The following is a 20,531-nucleotide window of genomic DNA, read 5'->3' as shown; positions in this document are numbered from 1 at the left end:
AATTGCAACATAATAGCAATTAACACGTTGATTATTTACGTCACAATAACGGTTGTCCCCTTGATTATTTTGCCTGCGGCTGCTTGAAAGCAGGTTCGATATTTGCCTTTTCACGTAAGCGCATTAAAGTATAGATAGTTTGCAAAAATACTTCGTACACGCGTAAAGCAACGCCTCGATTTTAAAAACTCACTGACAGCAAGGGAGCATAACTAGCTCATAGGAAAAAATAATTTTTTCGAAACATGTCTTCAGTTTTATTACATTCGAAATAATCTATAGAAATTTCCATCAGTTGCAGCCGCATCTAACTGAAAATGCGTTAATCGCCGGCCGCACTTCCAAGGTCTCACAATCTTTATTGCGTCCGCCGATCAAACAGTATTGCCGCCACGCGTTTCGGACGTCACACGAACCACTTGTGTTTAGCTTTTATGCACAGGAAATATAAAAACGTTTCGCAAAATTGGCCAATCGAGATTATTGCTAAATAACAGATATCTGCCGATTATATCAACCCTGAAACCTCAATAAAGGCCATTCTACCTGGCGCAAATATGCAGCGTCTTTCGACAGAAAGTCGTAGTTAGTATGGAATATTTAATAAGGGGTACCCTGGATTTTCAAAAGTTAGGCGCCTATGGGCCGCGGTGGGCGGTCAACATTATCATGTAAGACCTGAAACATTCTGCGAGCCGCTCAAAATCCCGGGCCGTATTTGTTGCCACCCCTGGTGTAAACGTAACGAAAGCAACGATAAATGCGTAGGCTGCGAAACTGCCTTTTCTATCCGAAAACCGCGTGTAGTTTATTAGATATGTTGAATAAACTTCCCGAAAAGTATAAATCACGTTATTTTATGTGAGTTTAGCAGGGTATGCAGGCATACATTCAATTAACTATACTTTAATATAACGCAGATTACTGTAGGAGTTATTTCAATTACTATTGGTCATTATGAAGTGCATTTGGTTTGTGTTGCTTGTAGAAGTTATGAGCGTAGTTGATTCATGTAAGTTGTTTACGTTAAAGTTGTAAATTAATATTTATTTATAATTCTATATTTATTAATGAAATTTAACAACAGATCGACCGCTGACCAACGGGGGGAGTTATGAAGTATCTTTGTTTTCCACGAAAGCTAAATCAATAGCAGAGGTGATCTACATGATGTGCTTGCCCAAAGTTCCTGATTACGTTCACGCCACAGCAAGACCGAGCAACCCATCTTTGCCCCACAAGTTCAACGTGACCATTCTTGAAATTAAGAAACTCAGCTTTATAGTTGAAATAGAGCGAGTTGATCAAGCTACAGGGTGGGATAGGATGCCGATAACTGTAGATTGGTTCTCGTATATAGGTACGAATGTTAAACTATTCCATGATCACGAATGATAACAATCTCATTTAGCTTAAATTTATTATCTAAAATATACATTTCCTTTTTCTTACAGGTAACGGAACGGGTTATCAGAATCTGATCCTTTGGTTCCCTGATGCTGCAAATAGAACAACCATGAACCGTACCACAGCATCGAAGTACTGCATTGACATGGGCGGTCGATTGGTGGATATTGTGGATAAAGCGATGTACGACGTGGTTTATAACTACAGTCGACAAAGCATTGTATTCGGATCCGATGGATATGTTCGTATTTGGCTCGGTTCAAGTTACAACCCAGCGGTAAGGATGGAATACACGCATATATAACGTATTTAGTTATACATTACATTAATACACACGGTGCGTTCTTCACGGTTGCGTGTAAAACAAATATACTTTACCTTTTTAACGAAAACAACCTTAATATGTGCCAGAAGTAACACTGCTTTATATTTGTAACGTTTTCCTCAACCAAGCAAAATGTTTGTTACGTAATAGTAGGGATTCACACGTGGATTTATTGCATCATACCTTACTTAACCTGTCAATATTTTAGCATATATTAAAGCGATTTTACTTCCAGGGGTAAAAGTTTACATTAAATTGAGAATAAAATGATTTCGAAAAATATAATATTTCTATTTCAACTGTTACCCCCTGGAAGTTATTTTCCCAAGTTGAGAAGTTCTGTTATTTATCCACAGACTGATACAGTGACGCAGAGCAACGGGAAACCTGGTTATCATGGAGATTGGTACCCTGGTCGTCCGTGGAGAGGATACGAGACGCACACCGGATTGTTGCTTAACATCGTACCACCAAGTTACACCGGCACCTACCACGGAATGTGGAATCATCGCCCGACATTGGTTGTTGCGGCCGTTACACCATTATGTTCAACTAACCTAATGTAACTTAGTTAGCATAAGTTGAATGAATTAATATTTAAATGGATGAATGTAACGTATATACAAGGGTCGAATTAGTAGCGTGCATTTTCTCTTTGTTCAAATTTGACGCATTTTTCCGCAAGGTTTAATCACTCACGCCAACACACGTTTATAACATTCGTTCACTCTGCGTCGCATTGTAACGGTAATAATAACATCTACGGTAAAAACGGTTAAATATAAAAATATAATATTAAAAAAGTTTAAAAAATAATTTATTTAAAAATAAATTTATGAGGTATATTCGGTCAAATGTTTAAAATATCTCTCAGCGTGAAATTGTTTATTTTCTATGAAGCAAACACTCTTTTAATCCTAACAAGGTAAATGCATTTAATTATGATAATAATCGACGTAACAATTGCTTCTATGTTGTAACAATCTAATTGTTACTCAATCCCTATTATGACGCAATAACTCCGTGTAAATTGCTACTTTGTCGTAACAAACCACATGTTCATCTAACTCGTCGTAATAATCGTAATTATAGTTTAGTGGGGTAAGATTAGGGTTAGGGGTTAGGGGCGCGCACACACACGTCGTGTATTTAAAGTTACGATTCCTTTGTTTATAATTAGTAGCTTTTTTGAAACCATTGTAACTTAAATATATTTTTGTCTGTTTGGTACGTTGGCCTTACTGCGAGGACGCCAGCCTTATACGCGAAGTTAGATGGTTTTATACGTTTGGTAACAGTTTGTCCATCGCTAAGTAAATTTATTTATCACAAAATGCTAATTCGACCCTTGCGTATATGTTCGTGGCAACGACAGTCGTTATAACACGGGTGTTCTGTTTCATACACATCGTGCCCACTTACAAGTTACTACGTATGTAACTTATTTATCCTCGCATGGCGGGGCAACGACAGTCGTTATAACACGGGTGTTTTGTTTTATACACCTCGTGCCCGCTTACAAGTTACTACGTATGTAACTTATTTATCCTCGTATGGCGGGGCAACGACAGTCGTTATAACACGGGTGTTTTGTTTTATACACCTCGTGCCCGCTTACAAGTTACTACGTATGTAACTTATTTATCCTCGCATGGCGGGGCAACGACAGTCGTTATAACACGGGTGTTTTGTTTTATACACCTCGTGCCCGCTTACAAGTTACTACGTATGTAACTTATTTATCCTCGTATGGAGGGGCAACGACAGTCGTTATAACACGGGTGTTCTGCTTCATACACCTCGTGCTCGCTTACAAGTTACTACGTATGTAACTTATTTATCCTCGTATGGCGGGGCAACGACAGTCGTTATAACACGGGTGTTTTGTTTTATACACCTCGTGCCCGCTTACAAGTTACTACGTATGTAACTTACTTATCCTCACATGACGGGGCAACGACAGTCGTTATAACACGGGTGTTTTGTTTTATACACCTTGTGCCCGCTTACAAGTTACTACGTATGTAACTTATTTATTCTCGCATGGAGGGGCAACGACAGTCGTTATAACACGGGTGTTTTGTTTTATACACCTCGTGCCCGCTTACAAGTTACTACGTATGTAACTTATTTATCCTCGTATGGCGGGGCAACGACAGTCGTTATAACACGGGTGTTTTGTTTTATACACCTCGTGCCCGCTTACAAGTTACTACGTATGTAACTTATTTATCCTCGCATGGCGGGGCAACGACAGTCGTTATAACACGGGTGTTTTGTTTTATACACCTCGTGCCCGCTTACAAGTTACTACGTATGTAACTTATTTATCCTCGTATGGAGGGGCAACGACAGTCGTTATAACACGGGTGTTCTGCTTCATACACCTCGTGCTCGCTTACAAGTTACTACGTATGTAACTTATTTATCCTCGTATGGCGGGGCAACGACAGTCGTTATAACACGGGTGTTTTGTTTTATACACCTTGTACTCGCTTACAAGTTACTACGTATGTAACTTATTTATCCTCACATGACGGGGCAACGACAGTCGTTATAACACGGGTGTTTTGTTTTATACACCTTGTGCCCGCTTACAAGTTACTACGTATGTAACTTATTTATCCTCGTATGGAAGGGCAACGACAGTCGTTATAACACGGGTGTTCTGCTTCATACACCTCGTGCTCGCTTACAAGTTACTACGTATGTAACTTATTTATCCTCGTATGGCGGGGCAACGACAGTCGTTATAACACGGGTGTTTTGTTTTATACACCTCGTGCCCGCTTACAAGTTACTACGTATGTAACTTATTTATCCTCGCATGGCGGGCAACGACCGTCGTTATAACACGGCCTTCTGTTTCATACACCTCATGCTCGCTTACAAGTTACTACGTATGTAACTTATTTATCCTCACATGACGGGGCAACGACAGTCGTTATAACACGGGTGTTTTGTTTCATACACCTCGTCCCCGCTTACAAGTTACTACGTATGTAACTTATTTATCCTCGCATGGCGGGCAACGACCGTCGTTATAACACGGCCTTCTGTTTCATACACCTCATGCTCGCTTACAAGTTACTACGTATGTAACTTATTTATCCTCGCATGGTGGGGCAATGGCAATCGCTATAACACGGGTGTTCTGTTTCATACACATCGTGCCCGCTTACAAGTTATCGCATGTAACATTGTGGGTGATTAATTAATTTGTTTTATATACAACTGATAATTTGAACAACCCATTAGTGACCCCTAGGCTGAAGCGATTAGTGTTGAATGGATTGGCCAAGTTTACGATAGCAGTGACGAGAGCATGGGGGTTAATTCACATGGACAAATATTTTGCAATCATTATTTTCAAACCTTTCGCTTCTGATTCCTTTTCAACTCTGATATCGTTGTTACGTTCGTTACACACGATAAGAAAAACATTTGTAAACTTTTTTTATTTTTAAGTCAGTAGAAAACTCGTCACTATATTTGCGCGCCACCTGCTGCAATGCTTTGCAATTCCAACGAACATACTTTACTTTATTTTGCTCTTATTGCTACCAGGTATAGTTTAATATAAAATGGCTACTTCGGCTTTGAAACTTCATTTCATTATACCAACGTTTCGTCTGCCATACGACTTCATCATACTGGTATGGACTTTACTTTGCAGTCTACTGCGCAGCATCGTTGATTATTTATCGCGAATATATTGATTGTGTCTTGCTTATTGTGGTTGTATATTCTACATCGCTTAATATTCTAATATAGTAGGGTGGGGAGACGGGACACTTTTAGCACATTATTTCGTGTTTTAAACAATTAACAACGGTCTATGGTAGTCGAGAGGATACGGTTTTATAATTCTTTGAACGTTCTTTGTTTACCACCAAATGGGACGAGAAAATAGAATGAAAAGATGTCCCATCTTCCCCCACCCTACTATACCGGTTTTACCTCGTATTTCTCTGCATATAATTAACTCGTCTTGTAGACACAGCCCACGTGACCATAGTCACATGATTTTTCCAACTAAATAATTGTTTGGCCGAAATTATTAAATATTTAAATTCTACGACGGCTTCTCAGTAGCCCTTTATCCACAACATCCCAAACAAGCTTTTGCCCGAAAGTTCATCTTTCGTGATTTTATTAATCGTTGTTGTATAGTTCGCATTATTATAATAAACAGAAATTAATCCAAACATTTTTGTATTTTACCTAAGTCATGATGTCTATTATGAAAGGCGGTTTAATATCAGTTGGCCAACTACACAATTCCAGCAACTACAAGACAAGCGGGACTTTCTCGTTTTGCCTCACTTTTAAAAGTCTTACGTAGTAGGATGGCCCATTAAGTCCATAATAAAGCGTTTTGGGTGTTACCATGAATTTGAACTATGTCATATGTATTTTTATTAATTAACATTATATTGATAAAGTGTATAGTAGGGTGGGGGAAGATGGGACACTTTGTCAGACGAGACTTTTTTAATTTACCTTTACGCGGACCATTTAATGATAATCAGGAAAATAATGTTACAGAATTATTCGACAGTATTATCACGTCTTTAAAAAACGCGTGTCAAAGCTGATTACTGTTTTTAAATATTAAAAAATATGTTATAGAGAAACAGTATTTTTTGGACAGGTAAAAATGCGAAATAGTAAGGTGCCATCTTTGAATGCTCGCTAAATCATAGTTAAAGAACAACTGAAGTCAAATTTTCTAATTGGTGTGCAGATAGTCCTTACTGAGCTAAATCTACCATTTCAATCTTTCCGTTCAAAACGGTACCGATTTCGAGTTATCGTCACTTACATTTTGACTGGTGACGTCACTGGTGCTTCTTGATTGTGCGCGGCCTATATCTCTTACAATGGAAAACGGCGTGCTAACGATTTTCTTTTGGCGATATCTCGGAAACGGCTAAAGATTCTTTTTTTACAGACGCATTAATACTTATAGTTTATTAATTTATAAAATATTTATTATCATCATATTATTAATTGATAACAATTCAAGAAAATATGAAAACACACGAGGAGTTTTTTAGCGATTCGCACAACAGGTGAAATTTTACTAATTCGAAAACACACAGGATAAGACGGGACAGTTTAAAATCATTGGTAATTTTTAATAATGAATTATTTTATTATTAGGAATACACGTAAATAACACGAAATAATATTCAACGCATTGAAAATCAAGTTTAAAGATTCTTTTCCTTGCCCTTATGCTATAGTTATTAACATGTTACCTATATTATATTATTGTATGACAATTGGTATTGTTTAAACGACAATGGGCAATGACAGTCGTTATAACACGGATGTTCTGTTTCATACCAGTCATGGCCGCTTACAAGTTACCACGTAACTGTAAGCTAAACGTTCGCGTCCATAGCGCAAATATATTCGAATATACAAGTAATGTGCCTTGCGTCGACGCAAAACGCGCATGGGGCCCCATGAAACAAAATCGCGAAACGCACCCGTAAAACAAACCGCATTGTGACGTCATAAGAGCGAGCGTAGACGAACGATGACCTAACTATGACGTAACAATATTAGCGAAAGCGACGCGGTAATGACGCGATGTCATTCAAAGCAATAGTAGCGATTGTGACGTAAATTTATGTCGCGAGTGACCTGTATTATGACGCAATAATGAACCGTGAAGCGATTCTTGAAATAAATAAGTTAAAGATAAAATAAGATTAGGTTTAAACGCAAGGAACAATAGTAATAATATTAACATTAGTTAAATAATATAATAATAATGAACAGCAATATACCGGTATAAGTTACAATAGTTTTAACTTAAATATTACTCAACTTAAATTCTTGAAATACAATCGACATTAGTTGCAGAAACAACTTCAACCAACCATCCACGTAGTGTAACTGCCACGCATTGGAAGGCGAGTGTTTTGTAAGCGAGGACTGCGAGCCAATCAACCAAAATCGGGGAGGGCTAATCAACGTTGAAAATGTCTTTGGAAGCATTTTTTGTGTTGCCTGATGTTTTTCCATCCGCTAACGGCGCACGTGAGCACTGTGATCAAACAAACACCTTATGTGACGTCACAACACTGTCGAGGTAGCCGCTATAAACCAACCGCTAGGTGACGACAACACTACACGCATAATACAAACATAAATATCGTATAAATACACAGACTTATTTTATTGTGTTATCATTTTATTGGCAACAATATCAACCGTAATATTCTCACTATCATTGTATTTCAGCTCATTGTTGCTGTTCGTAAAGTATTGCACCTATAGATCATATTTTGTCAAAACGTACAACGGAGTCCAACTTTTGTTAACCACTGAGCTATACATATAATACATGCATAGCGCAATTTGGTTAACATATGTTACTAAATTTCCACGTATGTTTGTAGGGCGCTGGCCTGTCCAAACTGTCAACCACGCAGGAATAATGGGGGAATGTATAATCACCCACAAAGTTATATACGCGGTAACCCGTAAGCGGGCACGAAGTGTATGAAACAGCCACGCGGGGATAAATAGGGGGATTCATGTATTAATTTACCAGCGATATTCATTCCTTTATTTAAACGCACCGAAACGTTTGCATTGAATACACACACGGTGTAAACAGTGACGTGCAGGTAACAGCAACCATCATTTACGTCAGGTTTAAATTCCCATTTAATGAAAGGAAGCATGACTGGTGCAATGGAAAATCATAAATATAGCGCAGTTAAGAAGAATAACAGGGTAAGAAGCTGTATGATAATCGGTTTGGCTTCACCGTATTTCTAAAGCAACATTTTAACCGTAACTACGCAAAGGTAAAATAAAAAGCTGAAATTGTTAAGTAGCATACGTATTATGTATAAAAAATTAGACAACAAGGAAAGAAAATGCAGATATTTCTTGTAATGTATACTAATGTGTGAGGTTTCGTTTTTGTTTAACTTTTGTAAGTCGCGCATATACGCATCAAAAACCGTGTAATAACTTGCCGAGTTCCCCCATCATGCGATGATAAATAAGTGATTCAAGGATGGCTTGCTTTATTGTAAGCAGTAAATTTTCTAAGAACCAAATATAAGGTTTAAGTAACTGATATTATATGTACATTTTAACGAATGAGAGTAAAAATACTGGATTTTAACATATCCACCAATACAAAGCAGACACGCATTCGGCGTTCCAGTTTATGTCATATTTTTGGGTTGCCAACAATTTGTTTACTGTTGCAGCAATTACGTTGCTTTTACAATATTGCATCAGCTGAATACAGCTAATATACGATCGTTTTATTTCAAGCTAAATAACCGAACATATTTTGCTGCAGTTCCCATTAAACGCCCGATAACAACATGCGTGTGTTATTTGTTTACATGGAAAATTCCTACATGTACGTAGACACCTTACATTACATCGTATGGCAGCAACGCGTTACCTCTGGTTTATATGAACATTTTCCATTTAATTAAACGGAAGCATGACGCGCATGGTGGAAAACATCCGATCGAATGTTCGGGAAAACACCTATTGTATAGTTAATATTTGACCTGGCAATTAATTGCGACATAATAGCAATTCACACGTCGACTATTTGCATCACAATAACGGTTGTCCCCTTGATTATTTAGCCCACAGCTGCTTGAAAGCAGGTTCGATATTTGCCTTTTCACGTAAGCGCATTAAAGTATAGAATAGATAGTTTGCAAAAAATACTTCGTACACGCGTAAAGCAACGCCTCGATTTTAAAAACTCACTGACAGCAAGGGAGCATAGCTAGCTCATAGGAAAAAAATAATTTTGTCTTTAATCTTATTACATTCGAAATAATCTATACAAATTTCCATCAGTTGCAACACACATCTAACTGAAAATGCGTTCATCGCCGGCCGCACTTCCAAGGTCTCACAATCTTTATCGCGTCCGCCGATCAAACAGTACTGCCGCCACGCGTTTCGGACGTCACACGGACGGCTTGTGTTTAGATTTTATGCTAAGAAAATATAAAAACGTTTCGCAAAGTTTGCCAATCGAGATTATTGCTAAATAACAAATATTTGCCGATTGTATGAAACCTTAATAAAGGCCATTATACCTAAGTCGTAGTTAGTATTGAATATTTATTAAGGAGTACCCTGAGTTTTCAAAAGTTTGGCGCCTATAGACCGCGGGCCATATTATCATATAAGACCCGAAACATTCTGCAAGCCGCTCAAAATCCAGGGCCGTATATGTTGCATACCCGTGTTTTACGCCAAACGTAACGAAAGCAACGATAAATGCGTAGATTGCGAAACTGCATTTTCTATCCGAAAATTGCGTGTAGTTTATTAAATATGTTGAATAAACTTCCCGAAAAGTAAAAATCACGTTATTTTATGTGAGTTTAGCAGGGTATGCAGACATACCTTGCATACCCGTGTTTTACGCCAGTGTCTAGCATCATCAGTCTGTTATTCAATTACGTTTAATAGCCCTTTAAGGACTCTGCACACCAGACGCGGTTGACGGTTGCGGCTAGCGGTGCTGGGCGGTCGCGATCGTTCGCGGATTTTCCGCGCGACATTCGAAACGGCAGGGTGCTTCACACCCGCAGAAATCTGGGTCAATGTGCTGGACAGATTGAGTGTCTCTGGGTCGTAAATATGTTGGTTTACAGTAATTAATCATGAACCAATTAATATGTGAACAAAACTACTAAAAACTAATCATAACAAGCCAAATACCCCACAAAAACAAGGTTCTGCACCCGGCAAACCACCCAGATACTGCTGCGGCTGACGGAAAAGTTAAATCTGTCGTCCGCTTCAACCGAGAAAATCACGTCGTCACGGCCTGACGCCGACTGGTGTGAATGCCCCTGCCGCTTTCCGCGAGGTCAAAAACCGCACCGCTACCGTCAAACGCGTCTAGTGTAAATCCAGCTTAAGTTGTTTCAATTACCTATATTGTAATATAACGCAGATTACTGTAGGAGTTATTTCGATTACTATTGGTCATTATGAAGTGCATTTGGCTTGTGTTGCTTGTAGAAGTTATGAGCGTAGTTGATTCACGTAAGTTGTTTACGTTAAAGTTGTAAATTAATATTTATTAAACAAAATTATCAACAGATCGACCGCTGACCAACGGGGGGAGTTATGAAGTATCTTCGTTTTCCACGAAAGCTAAATCAATAGCAGAGGTGATCTACATGATGTGCTTGCCCAAAGTTCCTGATTACGTTCACGCAACAGCAAGACCGAGCAACCCATCTTTGCCCCACAAGTTCAACGTGACCATTCTTGAAATTAAGAAACTCAGCTTTATAGTTAAAATAGAACGAGTTGATCAAGCTACAGGGTGGGATAGGATGCCGATAACTGTAGATTGGTTCTCGTATATAGGTACGAATGTAAAACCATTCCATGATCACGAATGATAATAACAATCTCATTTTGCTTCAATTTATTATATTATATAAAATATAAATTCATTTTTCTTACAGGTAACGGAACGGGTTATCAGAATCTGATCCTTTGGTTCCCTGATGCCGCAGATAAATGATTCATGAACCGTAACACAGCATCGAAGTACTGCATTGACAATGGCGGTCGATTGGTGGATATTGTGGATAAAGCGATGTACGACGTGGTTTATAACTACTGTCGACAAACCATCGTATTCGGAACATATAGTGCGGCTGATATTTGGCTCGGTTCAAGTTACAACACAGCGGTAAGGCTGGAATACACACATATATAACGTATTTATTTATGCATTACATTAATACACACGGTGCGTTCTTCACGGTTGCGTGTAAAACAAATATACTTTACCTTTTTAACGAAAACAACCTAAATATGTGCCAGAAGTAGCGCTGCCTTATATTTACGATGTTTTCCTCAACCAAGCAAAATGTTTGTTACAAAATATTAGGAATTCACATGTGGGTTCATTGCATCATTCATTGTTTAACCTGTCAATCAAATGTGACATAACAGCGATTCAAACTTTAGTTATTTGCATCATAATAGCATTTTTAACTTGTAGGATCTCGAAAACAGGTAAATACCCAAAACGTGGGAGTTCTGTCATAACTATTCAATTACCTATATTACAATGGGAGAAGATGGGACATTTAGGCACATATTGCCAAATATTTCCAAAATCAAAATAGATGACGATTTTTGGGTAATACCACGAACTAGTACTATCATTCTTTTATTAATTGACAACAATTTAATAAAATATAATAAAACACACGAGGAGTTATTTAGCGGTCCGCACAACAAGTAAAATTTTACAAATTTGAAAACACAGGATAAGATGGGACAGTTTAAAATCATTGTTAATTTTGATTATTAAGGGTATTTATAAATAGGAATATACGTAAACAACACGAAAGAATACTGTACGCTTTGAAAATTAAATCTAAACATTCTTTTCCTTGCCCTACTGCCATAGTTTTTAACATGTTACCTATACATTATATTATTTCATAACAATTGGTATTGTGTGAACGACAATGGGTATTGTTCGAACATCAATGGATAAATATTGTATCCTACAAATGTATATGAACTTGTAATAACAGAAAATTAACAACAACTATTAATAAAGTTTTTATTTTTGCTACAAATTGGGTATTACTATTCTGTTTTTGGCGCAAGCCACTTCTCGTAAATTGTCACCAAGTGCAAATGACCAAATTTCGAATATATTTTCAAAATATTATCTTTTTATTATATCAATATCTTATAGTTGAAAACCCCCTGTGGTATAAATTACTAAATTAAAAGCAAATCTTTCAAAGTTTGGCAATGAAAACATAAAAAACTACAATGTGAGGGAAGATGAGACTCTAAATTAAAATATGTTTACATTAGCAGTATTCTACAACTTGTAGTTAACCTACCGAATTTAACAGGCTGTGCTAGTTTCTTTGCCAAGTAAACTTCACATATATAACGTTAAACTGATATTTTTTTGTTGTTTTTATCTCAAATTAAAATCGTATTGACCCCTGCCTATTTTCTTCACGTTTGACTCAGTGTTTTTTTACAAAACTAAAACTAGTTTTATGAGTCAAAATCAAACTGTACGAAATATTCAAAGTTGTTTTATGAAGCTATGAAACTAGTTTAATCGTTCGCACACGCAAACTAAAAAAAAATCCATCGGCTTTACTATGACTTAGCGAGCATTCAAAGATGGCACCTTACTATTTCACATTTTTACCTGTTCAAAATATACTGTTTCTATTTTACATTTTTTTTAATATTTAAAAACAGTAATCAGCTTTGACTGGGTTTTATAAAGTCGTAATAATACTGTCGAATAATTCTGTAACCTTATTTTCCTAATTATCATTAAATGGGGGTTCGTAAAAAGAAAATTAAAAAAAGTCTCGTCTGACAGAGGTGTCCCATCTTTCCCCACCCTACTATATTTGTTCTTTATGGTTGGGTTATTCATATTTTAACGAAACACAATTAATGTAAACTGTTACCCCCTGGAAGTTAGTTTTCCAAGTTGAGAAGTTTTGTAATTTATCCACAGACTGATACAGTGACACAGAGTAACGGGAAACCTGGTTATCATGGAGATTGGATCCCTGGTTATCCGTGGAGAGGAAGTAGATACGAGACGTTCACCGGATTGGTGCTTCGCATCGTACCACCAAGTTCAACCGGCACCTTTCACGGAATGTATAATTGGCTCACGACAGCGGGTGCTACGAGCACTACACCATTATGTTTAACTAACCTGATGTAACTTAGTTAGCATAAGCTGGATGGTGAATGAATTAATATTTGAATGGGTGAATGTAACGTATATACAAGGGTCGAATTAGTAGCGTGTATTTTCTCTTTGTTCAAATTTGACGCATTTTTCCGCAAGGTTTAATCACTCACGCCAACACATGTTTATAACATTCGTTCACTCTGCGTCGCATTGCAACGGTAATAATACCATCTACGGTAAAAACGGTTAAATATTAAAATATAATATTAAAAAAGTTTAAAAAATAATTTATTTAAAAATAAATTTATGAGGTATATTCGGTCAAATGTTTAAAATATCTCTCAGCGTGAAATTGTTTAATTTCTATGAAGCAAACACACTTTTAATCCGAACAAGGTAAATGCATTTAATTATGATAATAATCGACGTAACAATTGCTTCTATGTTGTAACAATCTAATTGTTACTCAATCCCTATTATGACGCAATAACTCCGTGTAAATTGCTACTTTGTCGTAACAAACCACATGTAACTCGTCGTAATAATCGTAATTATAGTTTAGTGGGGTAAGATGGGACACTTTATAGCTCCTAAATCCCATATTTCCCGATCATGTTTGTTCATTTAACCAAATGATAAAAAGCAACATCTCACTTCAACCTATGTTATATATTGATTTGCATCAATTGTAATAATGATACAACCGGTAAACCTGTTGCGCAATCAAAGCTAAAATCCAAAACCGCGCACACACACGTCGTGTATTTGAAGTTACGATTCCTTTGTTTATAATTAGTAGCTTTTTTGAAACCATTGTTACTTAAAATAATTTCTGCCTGGTACGTTGGCCTTACTGCGAAGACGCCAGCCTTATACGCGAAGTTAGATGGTTTTATGCGTTTGGTAACAGTTTGTCCATCGCTAAGTAAGATTTATTTATCACAAAATACTAATTCGACCCTTGCGTATATGTATCCTTGCTTTCGTGGCAACGACAGTCGTTATAACACGGGTGTTCTGTTTCATACACCTCGTGCCCGCATGAAAGTTATCGTATGTAACTTATTTATCCTCGCATGGCGGGGCAACAACAGTCGTTATAACACGGGTGTTCTGTTTCATACACCTCGTGCTCACTTACAAGTTACTACGTATGTAACTTTGTAGGTGTATCTTTATAAATATAACTAATAATTTGAACAACCCATTAGTGACCCCTATAGGCTGAAGCAATCAATGTTAAATGGATTGGTCCATGGCCTACTCAATACACGGCCTAGGAATTCACCTAAACTGCTCAGAAAATAAGAGGCCTATTGACGCGAATAATGCCCATTATAATACATTGTTACGTCACGGGTTTATAAACGGATTTCCTTCATTTTGAATGCAGTTTGCAGTTGTTGGTAGGTTCAATACCAGTTCTAGGTTGTTTTAACTTACAGTTTATCACTGAACGTGTCGCAGGCACTGGCGTAAAGTTACGGGGTTGCAGGGTTGCCTGGCAACCCTTTGATTATCTCCGGACTAATAATGCGTAGGAATTACGTTCGACCAAACGAAGACGCCATTACTACTGCGCAGAAAGTTCGTTCACGTTCGTTAAAATATGTCAATACCGATGCAGAATTCACTATACAAGTGCTAATATAATTAAACAACAATTTATGGTGTCGTTTGAAATAAATACATCGTAAGCGATCGTTGTTTGACGCAGTCATCATTGATCTCACGTCATTATTACACTCGACTGCAATGTGCAACCCTGGTATGTTTTTAAATTGTTGAATCTGTTTGTTTGTTCATAATTTAAATTGCTTTCATTGTTACGTCACGACGTTGGTTTTGCACAATGCGATGGTGCTTTATATGCTTACAATGAGCAAACACTCGCAGGATGTTTTGAAATGGATGCGAAGGGATAAATAAGTTTTTAAGTCCCGCAGTACAAAACGAAATTTTGATGATGTGCAGCCACAAAATTTTGAGAAATATTCTGAAGCAAATCAAGGGGCAAAGATGCTTAGCATCATAGCAGATGAAACCACTGATATAAGTCGTAAAGAACAATTGTCTATATGTTTACGCCATGTGGATGATACTTTTACGCCAAATGAGACTTTCTTGGGGCTGCATTGGGTTAAAGAAACAACAGCCCAATCGCTTTTTAACGCTATCACCATCGCACTAATTTCACTCGATATTGGTATTCAAGATTGTGTGGGCCAAACTTACGACGGTGCGAGCAACATGCGCGGTCGTTTAAACGGGTTCAAATCAAAAATCCAAGGGCAGTTTATATCTACTGCGTTGGCCACAGGCTAAATCTTGTTGTTCAAGAGTCATTTAATAGCCGTCATGAAAGCAAAACCGCACTTTCTGTTCTGTCAGAGGTAGCTAACTTTATAAAAAGTTCGCCAAAACGTTTGTCGCTCTTTGAAGATTTTCGTTTGGGAAACGAAATAACTGAATTATCCCCGCGGGAAGCACAGTATAGTTTGAGACCCCTTTGCCCAACAAGATGGGTTTTAAGATTACCGGCTCTTGATGTTTTTTTGCAAAATTATGGAACGATCCTTTGGATTGAAGAGACTTACCATTCTGCAAATAATTCTCTACTCGTCAACAAGCACGAAGTCATCTTGGCTTTATGGAGAGTTTTATAAACTTTTTCATGCTGAAGTTAATGAGAAGAGTCCTACATATTATTCATCCAGTTCACACTGCCGTTCAAGGACGAACAATGACTCTCGGGCGTAGTTAACGTCTTCTTGATGAAATTACCGACAGTCTGTCGAGGGATGCAAATTCGCAAGAAAATGCAAACAGCTTTGTTTCTGCAGTGGTGGATGTTGGTATTGAACTTAAAATAAATCGACCCGGCCTTCCACGTTCATCCAGACTGGCATCTGAAAATATCGACAGCACCGCGGAATATTTCTCTAAAGTATATAAAAAGGTCCATGCTTGCGAGGCATTGATAACACTCGACGTATGAAAACTTTTCTTCGGAGTACAACGACGCAAGCACGATTAAATCACTTATGCCTGTTAAACGTTCACTCTGGAATTGTGGAAAGCACTGAAGACGTCAAAAAATTTTTTATCGGAAAGAATGCTCTCCGAAAAAAACCGTTTCAAATTCACTAACAGGTTTTATTAATTTGTTTTTTTTAACAAATTGTTCATTATCTTTCGTTTGTGTTCGTTTTGATTTTGAATGAATAAAATGTTGCAGTTGTTTATAATTTATTTGTGTAAGGTGGCACAAAAATACATTATTCCACGTCACTGCCTGAGCATATTGTGAACGATAAAACAATTTTGCGCGGAGATTAAAAACTCTAAATTTTGCGCGGAGATTATTTTGCAGAATTAGATGTGGGGATCTTCTGAATACGTTTACGTTTGTATGAGCGTTTACAAAGCACATATTTAAAGGGTTGCAAACCGAAAACAAAGGGTTGCAAACGTAAATTTTTTTCGCGCCTACCGGATCATCACATCTACCGGCGCGAAAACATATTTTTTTCGCAGCGCAAAAAGCTTATTAGTATATAAATATCAGTTTATTAAGCATAAAGAGAGACGAGCAATCAGATTCAGTTTACCAACACAGAAAACCTACGTTTTGGTTATATTTATTTTGGAAGACAAGCATTTGGCAAGTTTCATAATGCAGCACACCTTCATAATTTTATTTACATTAAATTCTAAGCCATCAGAATTATTAAGCAAGCTATTTAAGCATGGTCAATAAGTGTTCCGTAGTTGGATGTACTTCTGGCTATACTGCTTCTGGCTATAATATATTGTTTAACAACAAACAGACATGTGTAAATAATTCTGTCAAGAAGGAAGCACTAGTAAAATTTAAACAGCGACAAAGGACTTAAGTTAGACACAACACTTAGCATGAGATGTATAACTCAACAGCGAGCATGAGGTGCCTAACTCAACAGCGAGCATGAGGTGTATAACTCGACAGCGAGCATGAGGTGTATAACTCGACAGCGAGCATGAGGTGTATAACTCGACAGCGAGCATGAGGTGTATAACTCAACAGCGAGCATGAGGTGTATAACTCAACAGCGAGCATGAGATGTATAACTCGACAGCGAGCATGAGGTGTATAACTCAACAGCGAGCATGAGGTGTATAACTCAACAGCGAGCATGAGGTGTATAACTCGACAGCGAGCATGAGGTGCCTAACTCGACAGCGACATGAGGTGTATAACTCGACAGCGAGCATGAGGTGTATAACTCGACAGCGAGCATGAGGTGTATAACTCGACAGCGAGCACGAGGTGTATAACTCGACAGCGAGCACGAGGTGTATAACTCGACAGCGAGCACGAGGTGTATAACTCGACAGCGAGCACGAGGTGTATAACTCGACAGCGAGCATGAGGTGTATAACTCGACAGCGAGCACGAGGTGTATAATTCGACAGCGAGCACGAGGTGTATAACTCAACAGCGAGCACGGGGTGTATAACTCGACAGCGAGCATGAGGTGTATAACTCGACAGCGAGCATGAGGTGTATAACTCAACAGCGAGCACGAGGTGTACAACTCGACAGCGAGCACGAGGTGTATAACTCGACAGCGAGCATGAGGTGTATAATTCGACAGCGACCATGAGGTGTATAACTCAACAGCGAGCATGAGATGTATAACTCGACAGCGACCATGAGGTGTATAACTCGACAGCGAGCATGAGGTTCTCTTTATTGAAACGTTGCCTTTATTGGCAGTTTTGCATTTATTTCCAACATGGCCGACATTTGAAACATTTAACGAGGTTACCATTATTTAACGGAAACAAAACTCATAGAAATATTATAAAAGTATCTTTGGCCGATGTTTCCTCATTCTTGATCCTGGTAAAATATTATGTTAATATGATGTCTATGTTATTAATATTATTTGAATGTTTGTAACTTATTTATCCTCGTACGTTCTGATAAGCATAATTACACTCGCCATACAGCAAACATTAGGATATATTACCCGAATGTTACCACACTGATAACTGGCTTGTGGCACATAATGGTAGCAGCATCAAGCTTTGAATCCACTACACTACAACTCCTACCTCTCCCTCCTCCTCTCCTTCCTCCTCTCCTTCCTCCTCTCCTTCCTCCTCATCAATATCATCCAATGCTCCTTCATCCTCCTCCTCCTCTTCATCCTCCTCATCCATCTCACCCTCGGGTACCAGATAATACTGTAGTGGATTGGGCCAGATGTCATCCTTTATAACTTCACCAAGTTCATCGGCCCCAGCATCACCGGGATCATTGAACCAACTAAAGAAACTTTCGGGCTCCTCGTGTTTACGTTTGCCTTTGGAATTATTGTGGGTTTCCCTCTTGGTGAGATCCTGTATATCAATACATGTGTTACTATGCATACATAGCCACCAATGTATTATATACAACCACATATATTACATTACAAAGATAAACCAATAACAACAAACAAATGTAAACACTTTACGCCCAAGGTTATGGTGGAAACAACACACATGTGTGCCCTATCATGCACACACCAACAACCTCCACAAATACCCCCCGATACCCAACCCCCCCTCACCCACCTTTCCCTCCTTCCATCTTATAGGAGTTGATTTACACGATGGGTCGCCGTCCTCGTTCATGTGAAACTCCTTTGATATTATACTGTTGTCAAAATATTCGTTCTCTTTGAAGTGCTGCAATAGATATCATATTAATTGCAATAGATATCATATTAAGAAGCGCTACAATAGATATCATATTAAGAAGCGCTACAATAGATATCATATTAACTGCGAAGAGAAAGGAATTTAGCAACATCTATAGCAGATTATTCTTTACACACCACGCTACGTAAGTAACATGGTAAATTTCCATTAAACCCCCAACTTACGAAGCTGATCTTGTATCCTGTCTTTATATCCTCGAACTCGTGAACCTCGACTTTGGTGAGAAAATGTAAGACGTCTTCGTCTTCCTCATCTAGTAGCGCAGATATCTGAGGGTGGTTGATGAATGTCGTCACCCAGAAGTTTGGTATCTTCTCGATTAAAGTCGACCGTTTCTCAAAGTGCGGCCACCTGCGTGGGGGGTTGTTTATCCTCAGGTGGCAACGACAATATTCAACATCAAACAGGTTTCTATTAAACACCAACTACCTTAGTTTGACGTATTTTTGTTCAACTGTAAGAATTTCTTCGCTAGCTTGTTCATTCAATCGGTCGATGTCGGTTTGTAATTCATCGATTTTCTCGATCGCTTCTTGAGCTTGAGCGTCTAAATAAATAACAAAGATATAATTTGCAATATTCGTTGTAACAAACAAATTTTAAGTGAATATTTTTTTAAATTTCCAAAAACGAAACATAAATATATTTTTAAAATCTACAACTATTATAATTTATAACAAACGATTAATACAGGCGTCGAATTCACTGATTTTCAATTTTACTACACTCTAAATATCACAAAACACCTCCGCTAGACGGCGCAACATGATACGCGTGGGTTTTCCGAATCACATGGCGAGATAAAAAATTTCAAACTCGTAAATTTATTTGATAAATCCTAATTTTATCGGCTACTTAACCTAATATTTGTATTTATATGAACATTTCATAACAGTAACTTAAGTTTTATGGCAAAAAATAGCAACCGCAATTTGAAAATACAAAAACCACGTTATATAATGGCCGATATACAAAACAATCATATACTCATAAAACGCCATAAAATCACCCAACATTACTTAAATATAAACAAACCTGGTCCATTACTTATAACTTCTGGTTCTGTTTCAACTTTTGCTTTCTTAGCAATATTATTACCAACTTTAGACGACATATTGTATTCCTGTATAAATGTTGTCGCCGAATGAACGAATTGTAAAGTACGCTCACGACTCAGCGTGATTCGCATCTCTCTCTCATCTTGCTTTGTTTCTTTTTATGTACCACAAATAAAGCTCATTGGTTGGAATTCTCTTCACCAAATCACTCTCGACGCTCATTGGCTGAGAGCTTCTCTTTTACGCTCCTAAC

General features: G+C 37.8%; 3 protein-coding genes across 5 annotated transcripts; 2 read left to right on the top strand and 1 right to left on the bottom strand.

Annotated features, from left to right (window-relative positions):
* Positions 1 to 239: 239 nt before the first annotated feature.
* On the top strand, positions 240 to 5,940 carry LOC149725636 (uncharacterized). Of its 2 annotated transcripts, XM_089891234.1 has the most exons (5): positions 242 to 1,012; positions 1,088 to 1,360; positions 1,455 to 1,684; positions 2,089 to 2,294; positions 4,991 to 5,940. In XM_089891234.1, the coding sequence occupies exons 1-5, from the start codon at positions 958 to 960 to the stop codon at positions 4,998 to 5,000; spliced, it is 774 nt and encodes a 257-aa protein (XP_089747360.1). In that variant the 5' UTR covers positions 242 to 957; the 3' UTR covers positions 5,001 to 5,940. The 2 variants fall into 2 exon arrangements, with proteins under 2 accessions (XP_089747361.1, XP_089747360.1); XM_089891235.1 differs by having other exon boundaries at positions 240 to 1,012; positions 2,089 to 5,940.
* Positions 5,941 to 10,640: 4,700 nt separating this feature from the next.
* On the top strand, positions 10,641 to 17,418 carry LOC149725635 (uncharacterized). 2 transcript variants are annotated; one of them, XM_089891237.1, is made up of 3 exons: positions 10,641 to 10,798; positions 10,856 to 11,128; positions 11,230 to 11,431. In XM_089891237.1, exons 1-3 carry the CDS (start codon positions 10,744 to 10,746, stop codon positions 11,286 to 11,288), a joined length of 387 nt encoding a protein of 128 aa, XP_089747363.1. In that variant the 5' UTR covers positions 10,641 to 10,743; the 3' UTR covers positions 11,289 to 11,431. The 2 variants fall into 2 exon arrangements, with proteins under 2 accessions (XP_089747363.1, XP_089747365.1); XM_089891239.1 differs by lacking the exon at positions 10,641 to 10,798 and adding an exon at positions 13,284 to 17,418 and having other exon boundaries at positions 10,980 to 11,128; positions 11,230 to 11,459.
* Positions 17,419 to 18,185: 767 nt separating this feature from the next.
* LOC149725634 (protein SET-like) lies at positions 18,186 to 20,429 on the bottom strand. Its single transcript, XM_089891233.1, has 6 exons — positions 20,256 to 20,429; positions 19,650 to 19,767; positions 19,385 to 19,571; positions 19,074 to 19,187; positions 18,570 to 18,857; positions 18,186 to 18,354 (listed from the first exon to the last, which is right to left on the bottom strand). The coding sequence occupies exons 1-6, from the start codon at positions 20,407 to 20,409 to the stop codon at positions 18,343 to 18,345; spliced, it is 873 nt and encodes a 290-aa protein (XP_089747359.1). The 5' UTR covers positions 20,410 to 20,429; the 3' UTR covers positions 18,186 to 18,342.
* Positions 20,430 to 20,531: the final 102 nt, after the last annotated feature.

This window comes from Ciona robusta, chromosome 13 (assembly GCF_009617815.1).
Source record: "Ciona robusta chromosome 13, ASM961781v2".
In the NCBI taxonomy this organism is placed as follows: Eukaryota; Metazoa; Chordata; class Ascidiacea; order Phlebobranchia; family Cionidae; genus Ciona; species Ciona robusta.
Note: the sequence above shows the minus strand (reverse complement) of the source record. Positions and strands in the feature narration are given on the sequence as shown.

What these genes read in the sequence shown, in the direction of transcription:
- LOC149725636 (XM_089891234.1), top strand. Translation starts at nt 958, where the DNA reads ATGAAGTGCATTTGGTTTGTGTTGCTTGTAGAAGTTATGAGCGTAGTT. An exon ending in TATGAGCGTAGTTGATTCAT is followed by an intron (nt 1,013 to 1,087) that starts GTAAGTTGTTTA and finishes ATTTAACAACAG; the next exon opens with ATCGACCGCTGACCAACGGG. An exon ending in GTTCAAGTTACAACCCAGCG is followed by an intron (nt 1,685 to 2,088) that starts GTAAGGATGGAA and finishes ATTTATCCACAG; the next exon opens with ACTGATACAGTGACGCAGAG.
- LOC149725635 (XM_089891237.1), top strand. Translation starts at nt 10,744, where the DNA reads ATGAAGTGCATTTGGCTTGTGTTGCTTGTAGAAGTTATGAGCGTAGTT. An exon ending in TATGAGCGTAGTTGATTCAC is followed by an intron (nt 10,799 to 10,855) that starts GTAAGTTGTTTA and finishes AATTATCAACAG; the next exon opens with ATCGACCGCTGACCAACGGG. An exon ending in AGATTGGTTCTCGTATATAG is followed by an intron (nt 11,129 to 11,229) that starts GTACGAATGTAA and finishes TTTTTCTTACAG; the next exon opens with GTAACGGAACGGGTTATCAG.
- LOC149725634 (XM_089891233.1), bottom strand. Translation starts at nt 20,409, where the DNA reads ATGCGAATCACGCTGAGTCGTGAGCGTACTTTACAATTCGTTCATTCG. An exon ending in CAAAAATACGTCAAACTAAG is followed by an intron (nt 19,572 to 19,649) that starts GTAGTTGGTGTT and finishes CCCCCCACGCAG; the next exon opens with GTGGCCGCACTTTGAGAAAC. An exon ending in TAAGATGGAAGGAGGGAAAG is followed by an intron (nt 18,858 to 19,073) that starts GTGGGTGAGGGG and finishes ATTGATATACAG; the next exon opens with GATCTCACCAAGAGGGAAAC.